This window comes from Staurois parvus, unplaced genomic scaffold (assembly GCF_062004578.1).
Source record: "Staurois parvus isolate SC_StPar_1 unplaced genomic scaffold, SC_StPar_1.0 ptg000111l, whole genome shotgun sequence".
In the NCBI taxonomy this organism is placed as follows: domain Eukaryota; kingdom Metazoa; phylum Chordata; class Amphibia; order Anura; family Ranidae; genus Staurois; species Staurois parvus.
The window spans coordinates 52,501-65,000 of NW_028317907.1; the positions used below are offsets into that span (position 1 = coordinate 52,501).

Genomic DNA, 12,500 nt, shown 5'->3' on the forward strand with positions numbered 1-12,500 from the left:
TTTGTTTTGTTTTTTTCTGAAGTAATGTTTTGAAGTGTGTATCTTTGTCTTCCTGTTTGCAGGGGTCTGGATCTAACAACATTCTGCATTGGGCAAAAGGAAGACCACCAGAGGCCTATCTATGACCTCTATGCAGTCATTAATCATTATGGAGGCATGATTGGGGGACACTACACGGCCTATGCCAGACTCCCCAATGATAAAAACAGTCAGCGGAGTGATGTAGGTAAGTGACAACACCACAGCTCGTTCTATTTGTAAGTCTGGAAGGTTGTAGATGGTACTTATTACTCTGCGGACAAGCCGTGCCAGAAAATCTGCTCGATTTTGGGTGGTAAACGGAGACCTCAGAAATGATACATGGCTACTGAGTGCTTTTACCGTGACATTTGCATTAGTATCTTTTAAAGTATAAGTCAAGCCCAGGGGCGTCTCTAGGGTTGGTGCCACCCGGTGTGATAACACTTGGTGACACCCCCTCCGACGATCCACGCAGGATGGATCGGATCTGCAGATTGAGCACAATGGATTGGTCTCCGATCCATTATGCTCAATACGCAGTTCCGATCCATTCTGCGGGGATCGTCGGCTTGCTTTACAACTTACCTTTTCATGGAGCGGATCTGGTGTCACCCCGTATAGGTTGCATGCTGACAATCCCCGCAGGATGGATTGGATCTGTGGATCCCCCCCCCCCCCCAATACCTTCCTAGGGCTCCTGCCTTTCAGGGAGTTGAGCAATCTCTACTTTAGCCTTCCCTTCGGCTCTTGCTTACTGCTTCTCCCTCTTTGTTAATGCGGTGACTTGATGACACTGCAAAGATGAATGGGGAGACCCAGATCAGAGAGCCGACAGCTCTGAGGATTTGGCAGTGATGTAGGGTTGTCAGCCCTTGACAGGAAATCATTTTGTGTAATAGAAGCATACTCTTTATTTCAGTACATTTTTTGCAGTTTGCCTCGCCTTTCACTTTAATAAAAAAAAAAGAAAAGTCTTGAGTTGTAAATGAATACTTTTTTTCCTCCTTTTTTTTTTTTTTTTTAACTTTTTATCGTACATCACTCCTGGTCCAAATATATGCGGGCGCATTTTGCACTTGCACAAGAGCCCATTCATTTGAATGGACTCCCGTGCCTGTGACACGCAGGGAAGAAGTCCTTGCACTTTGGAAAACGCAGCCCGCACGGGAACCTCGGTTCCCAGTACGGTTGCGTTTACCAGCGCGGGCGGCGTGCCATTAGAACTAATGGCTCCCGCCCGCGGGTCCACATTCCTCTGTGCGGGTGGTGCTGCTGCACAGATTTTCTTACGGATCCGCAGCGGCACCACCCGCATAGATGTGACGCTAGGGTCCTGGGACACAGCATGATGATGGGGTTATGCTACTACCATCAGGTGATTGGCAAAAGAATAGGAAGTCCCCTCCTAGGCATAGCACTTCTCTGTTAGGCAAGGGTTCATTTTCTTTTTCTAGTGTCTTAGGTGATGGTCATGTTTGTGCAGCTCTCTGCATAAAAACAATTGCTTAATGGTTCCATCTGGGATTAGGAGGCTGGATTTATCCAGATCCATTTTCCTATGGCTTTGCAACACTCAAGAGGAATGATATCCGGACCATGATCTCTGCACACGTGGATGGCCTGTGATGTTTCTGGTCTGCACTGGACCCTGTACAATGATATGTTGCCTTGAGGACCGGGGAGGTACTGTACAGGCCCAGGGCAGTGATCCCCAGCGGGTGAGTTGAGTTCCTGAAGGCCACCATGATGGATGATGACTAGACCCCCTCAGAGGGTCCTGTTCTAGTTGTTTGAGGCCTGTTGCCCTCCCTTCATATTCAGTGCTTTGGGACATCCCGATGATCATGGATATAAAGATGATCTGTGATGTACGATAAAGAAAATGGGATTTTTGGTTTACCTGTAAACCAAATGAGGTGAACAGGGTAGAGCATGGCAGCAGGTTTTTCAGCTTCCACAAGCACTTCGCTTGACATGCTTTTCTTACCTGCATCTCTCACTAGAATAAGGGCTCATTCATACAGGCGCAGAATGTCATACACTGTAAATATTACAAAAAAAAAAAATGCATGTCTCTGTACCCGGGAGTCACAGGTGGTTACATACAGCCCCCTGTATATATCAGTGGTAAGCTGCCTCTGTACTGTAGTAACTTCACATTCGAGTACATACGTGCATATAGGGATGGATGCATGTTTCTGGATGGCCATTCATCTGTCTCTGTATGCATGTAGATGGACAGGTGGGAGGTTACCAGTGTACAATCTCAGCCTACCATTGATTTGTACATTTTGCTGTGACTCCTGGCCCCCCCCTAAATTTTTTCTTTTTCCGGTGTATGACTCTCTGCACCCACATGTGAATGAGCACTAGTAACCTTTTTTTTTTTTTACAGTTGTAGCCAATCTCATGTAAAGTGGTAGCTCTCTTACAACATGGATGACTCCCTTTTATATGGCCGTGGTAAAAGCAGGATCTTGGCATTCCGTAAATAGCAGAGGGAATCAGTAAAACGGATTTAGTGGCTAGCAACACTTTGCAGAACTGTTTGCTCAATCCAGGATGCCTGATGTGATTAGTACACTTCCATGTACATTACCAGCATTCTCCAAATATTTGCTGTCAACTAATAGAACATTTTCTTGTTTTTTTTTTTTTCTCTGTGGATTTAGCAGCTCACAACTCTTAATTTTTGCTAATTCCTACAGTAAATTTTACCAGAGGAAATCTAGGCGGGTGGCTGAAAACATTTTAAATATATGTAACCTACCCAAGTCGTGTTGTATGCAGGGGTGAACTGAGCAGTTGGAAACTCGAGCACTGCCCGAGGGCCCGGGGTCAGTAGGGGGCCCCATGAGATGCCCCTGGTACCTTTTTCATAGGCTTTTTTGAGTTTGGGCAAGGACACGGGGGCCCCATGAGCCCCTATTGCTGGGGGCCCCATGAGTTGTCAGTCTGCCCCTGGTTGTATGGCCAGTCTCAGGAATTACATACACTTGTTACATTGCACATTCAGGCAGGTGACTGATTTCCTTGTTCTGCAACGCATTTCTTGTGTCACCTCTTCCAGTCTTCTGATTGGACAATGAATCCGCGTCATCCTCTGTCCAAGGAACAGGCAGTTAACGCAGGGAGCTGAAACCTTAACCAGTTCCAGACCGCTCACTGTAGATATACTGCTACAGGGCGGCCCGGGTGCACTGGATCACGTATATGTACATGATCCAGCATTTCTGGACAGGGGGGGCTCACGTGCCCGTTGCCACGGCTGTGCTGACATTCACTACAACACAAGCCGATCAGCGGGTTTCGGCCAGTGATTTATGGCCAGGACCCACTGAGCGAAGGAGAGAAGAGAGCCCTGTGTTTGAAGATACAGTCCTGTGTTGTTTACCCAAGAGCAGCGATGTGGCAGGTTGTTTGTTTGTATTTATTTTCTTTCTGCAAAGCAGGGAGTAAAAACTGTCATCACTTGATAAAACCATTACACACTTTACGTTTGTTAGGCACATCGATAACCCTTTGATAACTCTTAGATGTTAACCCCGTCCCAGCCAGTGTCATCACTATAGCGAGAGCGTATACAGTATTAACATGGATCACGGTATTAGTGTCACTGGTGATGTTGGTGTCAGTTCCCACCCAGGATCGGTTGGTGTCAGATTGCCTTCCACACTCTCAGTCCCACTATAAGTCGCTGGTCACCCCCATTACTAATATATATTTATATATAATTTATTACTAATATATATTTATATATAATTTATTACTAATATATATTTATATATAATATATATTTGTTACTAATATATATTTATATATAATATATTTATTGTAATTTTCTTTATTTTTTTACCAATGACATGTTGCAGAATACATTTTTGACTTCAGTTTGTGAAGAAATTACTTTTTTTTTTTATATATAATTTTTATTTGATGTAAAAATATTGTGGGTTTTTTTTCAGTTTTTTTTTTTTTCTTCCGTTTTATATAATAAAAAAACAGATAAAATTTGGTTGCAGGGTTGCATGATCATGCAATTACCAGTTAAAATAGTGCAGCGCCGTATAGCAAAAAATGGCCTGGTCATGAAGGAGGTAAAATCTTCTGGAGCTCAGGTGGTTAAAGAGAGGAAATATTGGGGTCATCCTGCTGAGTCCAGACTTTGGTGAACAGGTTACAAATATTTTGTCTGGTAATATTGTTCATGCATGCTTTTCTTCCATTCTATATTCAGCTGTTTTCCTAAAGTTCTACTTTATATAAAAATTTTAAGAAATTTATGTAACCAACAAAAGTTCAAATTTCTCATTAAAAGGCAGAAGCTAAAATACTGTATCTGCTGACTTTTAAATGAGCAGTAGGGCCAAAGCTCTTGTTAATGTTGTTAGTGTTGTTAATTCTGCGCTCCTGTGATCCATATTCAGCCAACAGCGGGCTAAAGTCTCCTGCGGCTGATGTCACTCAGCCGATCCAGGCTCTGGAGAGATCCCAACTTTAATGTCAGGATCCACCCAGATGCCTGGAGCAGCAGCCTGTTCAGCCTCTCCATGCACTGCCGAGAGACTGAGCCCACCCACTCCTGAGCCCTGCACAGCTCGGCGCTTCAGTGAGCGCTGGAGGGACAGAACAGACAGCCAGGGACTGACAGTCCCTGGCTCTCTGCTCATTGAAGACGTGGGCTCCATGTACACTGCAGCTGATAAACTGACGTTCAGGAGCTGTTATGCGTTTTTTCAGCAGCCCCTGAACTCTCCCTAATGTTTTCCTATGTGTCCATGTACACATCGTCATTTACAGGCAGTCGAGTTTACAGTTGTTTTTTTTTTTTTTCAACGCACCAAACTTGCACTCAGGAATAGATTTTATTAGCGTTTCAAACGCTTGTAAACGTGGCTATCTGCGTTTATAAGCGTTTGCGTTCGGAAATTTTTTTTGACTCTTCCATTTCCAGATGCTGCCCAGAGCCTTTTTTCATCATGAAAAATGAATGCAAAGCGTTTTCCCGGTACTCAAATGGACCCAATACACCGTACTTTGAGGTTTCGCATGAAAGAAAATATGTTGGACACTTCTGCAATAATTTCTGCACAGAAATGAGCCGGAACACATCCAAACACCACAAAAAAAAAAAGAGCTAATCTCAACAAATACTGCTCTCTCTGCTTCTGCTCTCTATTTCTCTCAAAATGTCTGAAATAGTTAATTTTTAACTGTTTTTCAGTGCATTCTGGGCATTTTGGAAGGTCTGAGGTTATCTTTAAAAAAAACTCTTATAAGTGCAAACGCTTATAAACGTGGTATGCAAACGCAGCTAAACAGACGTTTTTTCACTTGCGTTTTCCAGCAGTCAGTTTCCATTGTTCAGAAGTGTCCTGTGTACATGAAGCCTTCGAACTGAACGATCAGCGGTCTTTGATCGCTCAGTTCTCAGTGTAGAGGTGGCGGGGGACAGATGCAACATCAGATTAATGCTGCATCCACCTAGGGTCAGTGTGTGTATGTGTTTTTAATACTCCATACTTATTTTTAAAGAAGCTCACTCACCAGCCCAAGAGTCCTTCACCTGGGCCAGTATTTCCCCGATCAGTGCCTCCATCTGGCCTGTGGCAGCCCGCTGTGACTTCCTTCTGTTTCGCAACCAAACTCCCTCTGCGCATGAATGAGATTGCGCTGCGCTGTCAGACTGGTGCTGCAGCCTCTACAAAAAAAAGGACTGAAAGAGGGCGCACCAGCCTAATGCATTATCCCACAGCATTTATTATTTATTAAAAGCAACATAATTTATACTCAAACATGAATTAAAATCATTCATCGAGCTACTCGTCTAGAGTGTGCAGAGTCAGACCACTGGGCTACAGAGTACAAGGTGACCTCACCAGAGTCTTAAATGGCTGACGCATTTCAAGGGCAACCCCTTCTTCATCGGAGTCCTGCAGCCTCCTGGGACATGTTTTGTCCAGGACTTTGCAGGGTGGGGGTGGGCAGTGCTAGTGGAAGTGGGAGCAAGTACCTGTCAGAAAAAGGTACCCCCCCCCCCCATCCGCTTTATATTGCAGTGTTGTTGCAGCCTGCGTTTTCACATTCATTTTAATAGTAATTTTGAGTTCAAAAGCCAGCGGAGTGCTGAGCTCATTTGTAAAAATGTATTTTCTTTTTCACTGCTTTATTAATAATATGCCCCTTAGGGCTCATGTACACTGCAGATGATAAACTGACATTTAGGAGATGTTCAGCATTTTTTTCAGCAGCCCCTGAACTCTCCCTAATGTTTTCCTATGTGTCCATGTACACCTCTTCATTTACAGTCATTTGAGTTTACAGTGGTTTTTTTGAACGCAGAAAACTTGCTTTCAGCAGTCGATTTTATCAGCATTTCAAACGCAAAACGCTTGTAAACGCGGCAAATCACGTTTATTAGCGTTTGCATTTGAATTTTTTTATTTTTTTTTTAACTCTTCCAGTTTCCGATGCTGTCCAGAGCCTTTTTTTCATCATGAAAAATGCGTGCAAATCGTTTTCAAGGTACTCAAATGGACAAAACACTGAACACAGGATGTTCCTACCAAGCTTGTCACACATTGTAATGACCATTCACACGTCCGACCTCTCCAACCCTTGGAAACAAAAGATATGTTAATGACCATTCACACCTCAAATTCCTCCCTGCCAGTTAGCCCTAATGACTCCCTCCACCAGACACCTTTCCCACCCTTGGAAACAAAATAAATGTTAATGAGCAACTCACACCGAAGCTAATCTCCACACATACTGCTGTCTCTGCTTCTACGCTCTGTATTTCGCTGAAACAGTCTGAAATAGTTAATTTACCACTTTTCAGTGCATTCTGGGCATTTTGGGAGGTTCTCCTGTGCTTCTCTTTAAAAAACGTGCATAAACGCGTTATGCAAATACTCCCAAACAGACGATTTTTAACCTACTTTTTCCAGCAGTCAGTTTCCATCGTTCAGAAGTGTCCTGTGTACATGGGGCCTTAGCATTTCAAACTTTTACTATATTTTGTGGTTTCTAGTGCTATACTGCTGTGATGTGAATAAGTTTTACTGACACTTCTGTTTTCTGTAGGCTGGAGGCTTTTTGACGACAGCACAGTGACCTCGGTGGACGAGAGCCAAGTGGTGACGCGATACGCATATGTACTGTTTTATCGGCGGAGGAACTCTCCTGTGGAGAGACCCGTACGGGGGCACGCTGCGAATCGAAGAGCTGACACGGGAGCATCTGCTGATGGAGCTACGAGTCAGGTAATGGGCCGAGAGACACTACAGCAGTCACTGTGTAAGGCTGGGAATCTATTTGTCAGTTACTGAGCTCACTGCGACTATCAATGGCTGAACTTGCTGATGAAGTCTCAGTTTAACCCCTTCACGCCGGCGCCTCCCGGCCCTTTAAGAGTTTCGGGAGGCGGGGTTTAGGGTCATGTGACCGCCGTGACGCGCCGTCATGGCGGTCACATGATCGGGAAAGCTCTTGATCGAAAAAGGAGATCGGGACCTTTCCGTGAGTACCGGACACGTGTGCTGGGAGCGCGCAGGGCGCGCGCTCTCGGCACATATGTCCTTTTTTTCATAGAACGCAAATGTGCGGCCACTCGGCGTCTAGGCCCAGACTCTGGGAGGCCGCACATTTGCGTTCGGCCGGCGTGAAGATGTTAAGCTCTCCTGCCCTGCGCACTTTGTTTCCAATCGGTGATTCCCTAAACAGTGGATGAAGGATTGGGATAGTAGCTTCGGAGATGCATGTTAAAACATCAATGTTTCTTCTGAAGGGCGGTAAAACGGTTTATAAGACAAACCAGAAACATTTTGAAGGTAGAACATGATTGTCAGGCTGAGCGAATGAGCTGCAACAGTTTATATAGATCACAAACTGTATTCTTGTGTATATTTATTTTGATGTTGGTGCTTATTGCAACTATATCTGTGGTCCATCTGTAAGTAGATTTAAAGCTGAGCTCCAGCTTTCCCTTCAGTCTGCTGTAGAGGCTCCTCTACAAGACTGAATTTTCTTACTCTGATTTCACTGCACACTGTGAGCTTCTCACAATGTGCATTAGAAGCTGCAGCAAGTCAGACAGAGCTCCGCCTCAGCTCCTGGCTGAAGAACATCTAGTATCATCTAGCTCTTTCCTGTCCAGCCTTACTTGTCCCTGGCCCGTTCCTATCATTCCATGAATTTTAGTTCTTTCATTCATAGAGGCTCATCGCATGCGGGTGTTAACTAGGGTGGTCTGCATGCAGATGCAAATCTGCCAAGGCATGCCTGCTCCCCTGGAAGGACATTTTGACCTTTGCAGAACTGAGGGCAGTCTTCCTGCAAATACAGCCTGCATAGGAGGGCCACTTCTCTAGACTGATCTACCCATCAAGGCGTTCTGATATTTGCATCCTCCAGCAGTGGGAGCAGTACTGAGGCAGGGTGCTATGTTTGCTGGAAGCCATGTACAGCTCCCTGCCAGCCCTTCCCACTGGCAATGATCAGCCTGCATTGCACAGAGACCCAGCGAAGACATCACTGGATCTAAAATGAGGTATGTAATGAAAACAGGTTTTATTTAAAACGTTCATTAGCACATTGAAGGGGAAAAGGGGAGGAACCAGAGAAGCCAAAATATAACATTTTTAAATTTTTTTTTTTTTAAGCACCAGTTTACCTGCTTGTATATGTCCTACATCCAGCTCAACCCCTTCCCACCGGCCTCCCGGCCCTTTAAGAGTTTCAAGAGGCGGGGTTTAGGGATCATGTGACCGCCATGTCATCACTGTGGTCATACGATCTGAAAAGGTCCCGATCGAAAGAGCAGACCAGGACCTCTCCGTGAGTACCGGACATGTGTGCTGGGAGCGTGGAGGGTGCGCGCTCTCAGCACATGTTTTTTCTTAATCTCACGCAAATGCGCGGCCGCTCGGCGTCTAGGCCCAGACGCCGGGAGTGCGGCCGTCGTGAAGAGGTTAAATGGATTTATTTCCATTCAAAATTCAGCTATAAATATCACCATTTAGAGATGATTGATAGCAGGCTTTACTTTAGATCAGAGTTGCTCAACTCTGGGCCATGGAACGGTCCTGGTCCATGGCCTGATAATGACTGGGCCGCACGCCGGGTGGTGAGCGGCGACCGTGGTTCGTACAGGGCTGTCACAGACCAAGTACAAAAAATAGCCACTGTCCCGGTCTATAACTGGCTTTTACAGCAAGGAACACATGGAGGGGGCAACGCATGTCAAAAAGAGAAGAAAGTTCCCGGCTCAACCGAATTAACCTGTCTAACAGGATACGTTAAAAACAGGAGTTTAGTTGGCACTCATTTGCAAATATGTGCGTAAGCCACAAAGCCTCGTCACGGCACCCCGATAATCTGTGGTCCTAACTCTACAAATTTTGAGAGCCCCCATAGTAGAGGCACATGTATTTAATGTATAGACCAAGGGCAGGTGAACCTGAGGGAGCCCCCCCCCCCTCCTTAACCACTTCCAGTCTGGACACTTTTACCCCCTTCCTGCCCAGGCCAGTTTTTAGTTTTCAGCGCTATCACACTTTGAATGACAATTGCGCAGTCATGCAACACTGTACCCATATGAATTATGTAGCATTTTTTCGAGATAGATAAAGCTTTATTTTGGTGGTATTTATTCACCACTGGGAATTTTTTTTTTTTGCTATGTAAATTAAAAAGTCCAAAAATTTTGAAAAATAGTGTTTTTCTTATAAAAGTTTGCAAATAAATAGTATTTCATCATAAATCTTGGCCAAAATTTATTCCGTTATATTTTTAGTAAAAAACATTTTAGTAAATAACCCAAATTAGTTTATAACCAAAATTATAATTTTTAAGAGAAAAATTTAATTTTTTTATATTTTTTATAATTTTTTTTACATACTGTCACCCTAGCAGTACAGTGTCACCATGGTGACACTACTACTTGTGGAGGGTGAAGAAGTTTTTTTTTTTTTTTTTACACTGATTGCTTTTACACCCGTAAAGGCTGTAAAAGCAATCATTTCTCCTCTCTGGCTGCATTCTTGCAGCCATTGAGAACTACTGAGTGAGCTGTGATTGGTCACAGCTTGTCACATGGTACAAGGATATTGTGAATAGCCTTGTACCATGTGACCTCTGTGTGATCATTCACAGATTTCACACGTAGTAAGCAATGATGTCACAAGTGACATCTTGCTTACTACTTTGCATGTGATCACTGATTGGCCAATCGGGACCTCATACAGAGTTCCCGTCCGACGATCGGTGTTCCACTGTGTCCGGAGGTGCTGCGCGCTCCCAGGGAGTGCGCACAAGCAGTGTGCGGGGAGGCTGTTTATAAACGGCCACCCACCCCTGCACTGCCACCGTCTGGCCATTTATATACAACGGCTGGACGGGAGGTGGTTAAAGGTACAGGAGCGCACCAGACACCCAGCATGTAGCACAATGGCAGCCAAGGTGTCCAGTGCACCCACTCACCAACAAATCAGCAGTACAAAAAATGGCCACTGCCCCGGTCTATTACTGGCTTTTGTACTGTTGACCTGTTGGTCGAAGGGGTGCACTGGACACCCTGGCTGCCATTGTGCTACATGCTGGGTGTCCGGTGCGCTCCTGTACCTTTTAAGGAGGGGGGGGGCTTCCTCAGGTTCACCTGCCCTTGGTCTATCCATTAAATACATGTGCCTCTACTATGGGGGCTCTCACAATTTGTAGAGTTAGGACCACAGATTATCAGGGTACCGTGACGTGGCTCTGTGGCTTACATATGTATTTGCAAATGTTTGCCAACTAAACCCCTGTTTTTAATGTATATTGTTAGACAGGTTCATTCGGTTGTTGGCAAGCTGGCTGGCAAGTTGAGCCGGGATAAGGGGTGGACTGACCATTTGGAAACTCGGGCTCTGCCCTAGGGCCTGGGGTCAGTAAGGGGCCCCATGAGATGCCCCTGGTACCTTTTTCATAGGCTTTTTTGAGTTTAGGCAAGGACACAGGGGCCCTATGATCCCCTATTGCCCTGGCCAGTAACTTCCTTTTCTTTTTGACTGGCACAGACCAAGGTTGCCGCTCACCTCTTGCTGTGATGCCATGCCTGTGTGTCCTCTCGGCTCTCCTTCCCCCCGACGATGTCATCCTATCTGCAGGACCAACTCTGAGAATATCTAGTCACCATCCATACCCCCTCCCCAACCGATTCTTGGAACCTTGGACTACCAACTGCCATGCAAGCATTTCCAACTGCTTTAGATGATCTATTTGGTTGTCACAAGGTGCTGCCGATAACCTGTAACAAACCATGAGCTTTTCTATACCATTTGTATTAGCGGCAGTTGCTTTCTGGTTGCTGTTTCTTGCTACTTTTTGCCCTGGTGTGTACTTTGTGTATGTTTATTCCACAGCCAGATGGAAGTACATGTTCTTACTGAACGTGTAACACAAAAATTTGGAGAAAAAAATAAAATATATATAAAATTTAACTTAAAAAGGTGTTTTTTGTGTTGACGTCGACGCGGGGGCCTTTTTGCGTTGAAGTCGACGGGGGGTGGCTTTTTGCATTGAAGCCTTTTACCATTATTGGGCCCCTTTTTTTTGTTTTTTTTTCTTTCAGCAAATTACAGATAACCCTATATCTGCCCGATAATTTTCGACAGCCAATATACCGGTGCATCACTAATATACTGTGTGTGTGTGTATATGTATATATTATTATTATACAGGACTTATATAGCGCCAACAGTTTGCTCAGCGCTTTACATTATGGAGGGAGACAATACAGCAACAATACAGTTCAATACAAGAGGGATTAGAGGGCCCTATATTATAATTGTGTGTATGTAGGTATGTAATATGTACATTTTGTAGGTAACGCATTATGGCATACTTCCCTCTTTTATTATGATTTCATTAGCCGATACTATTTGGAATTGTGTTCCTTCACTAATGAAGAGCAGTGGGAGGTGTGAAGTCATTAAAATGTTCAGCATATGTTTCCGCTCACCCAGTTTTAGCTGTGTATGGTATTACCACAGATTTCTGATTTTAAAGCCACATAAAAGATCAATAACTCCTGTATTGCATCACCCTCTATATTAGCGGAATGCAGATTGCCTTATAGCCCAGTGACTGCCATGTCTCCCTGAAAAAAGGAAAAAAAAAATAAATTGTTGCCGACACAGGGCCTGTATATGACACTGCCTGGGCTGTCTTTAACCAGTGGACATAGTACTGCCACATAAGGTAGTTAAAGCAGAATTTGCCCCACTGCGCAGGTTAATTACTCCTTTTTCTGTAGGGGAGAGGACACTGAACATATACTCAGTTGACCCGCTGTTCCTTCCCACACAAGACTGGTCCTTTTGGGTCCCCCCCATGGTCCAGGGGGCTTGTAATGGACTGTTCCTGATGTCAGCACTCTCAATGCACGCTTTATAGACAGGAACAGTCCACTGCTTGTCCGTGGGGGAGCACTGTTTTCT

At 44.7% G+C, this 12,500-nt stretch overlaps 1 protein-coding gene across 4 annotated transcripts in view; it reads left to right on the plus strand.

Annotated features, from left to right (window-relative positions):
- The window catches only part of USP19 (ubiquitin specific peptidase 19), a 99,497-nt gene that overhangs the window by 48,916 nt on the left and 38,081 nt on the right, over positions 1-12,500 (plus strand). For all 4 annotated transcript variants that reach the window (XM_089671643.1, XM_089671641.1, XM_089671642.1 and 1 more), the window contains exons 19-20: positions 63-226; positions 7,108-7,286. In XM_089671643.1, coding sequence (XP_089527769.1) covers positions 63-226; positions 7,108-7,286 — 343 coding nt within the window. The remainder of the gene's footprint in view (positions 1-62; positions 227-7,107; positions 7,287-12,500) is intronic.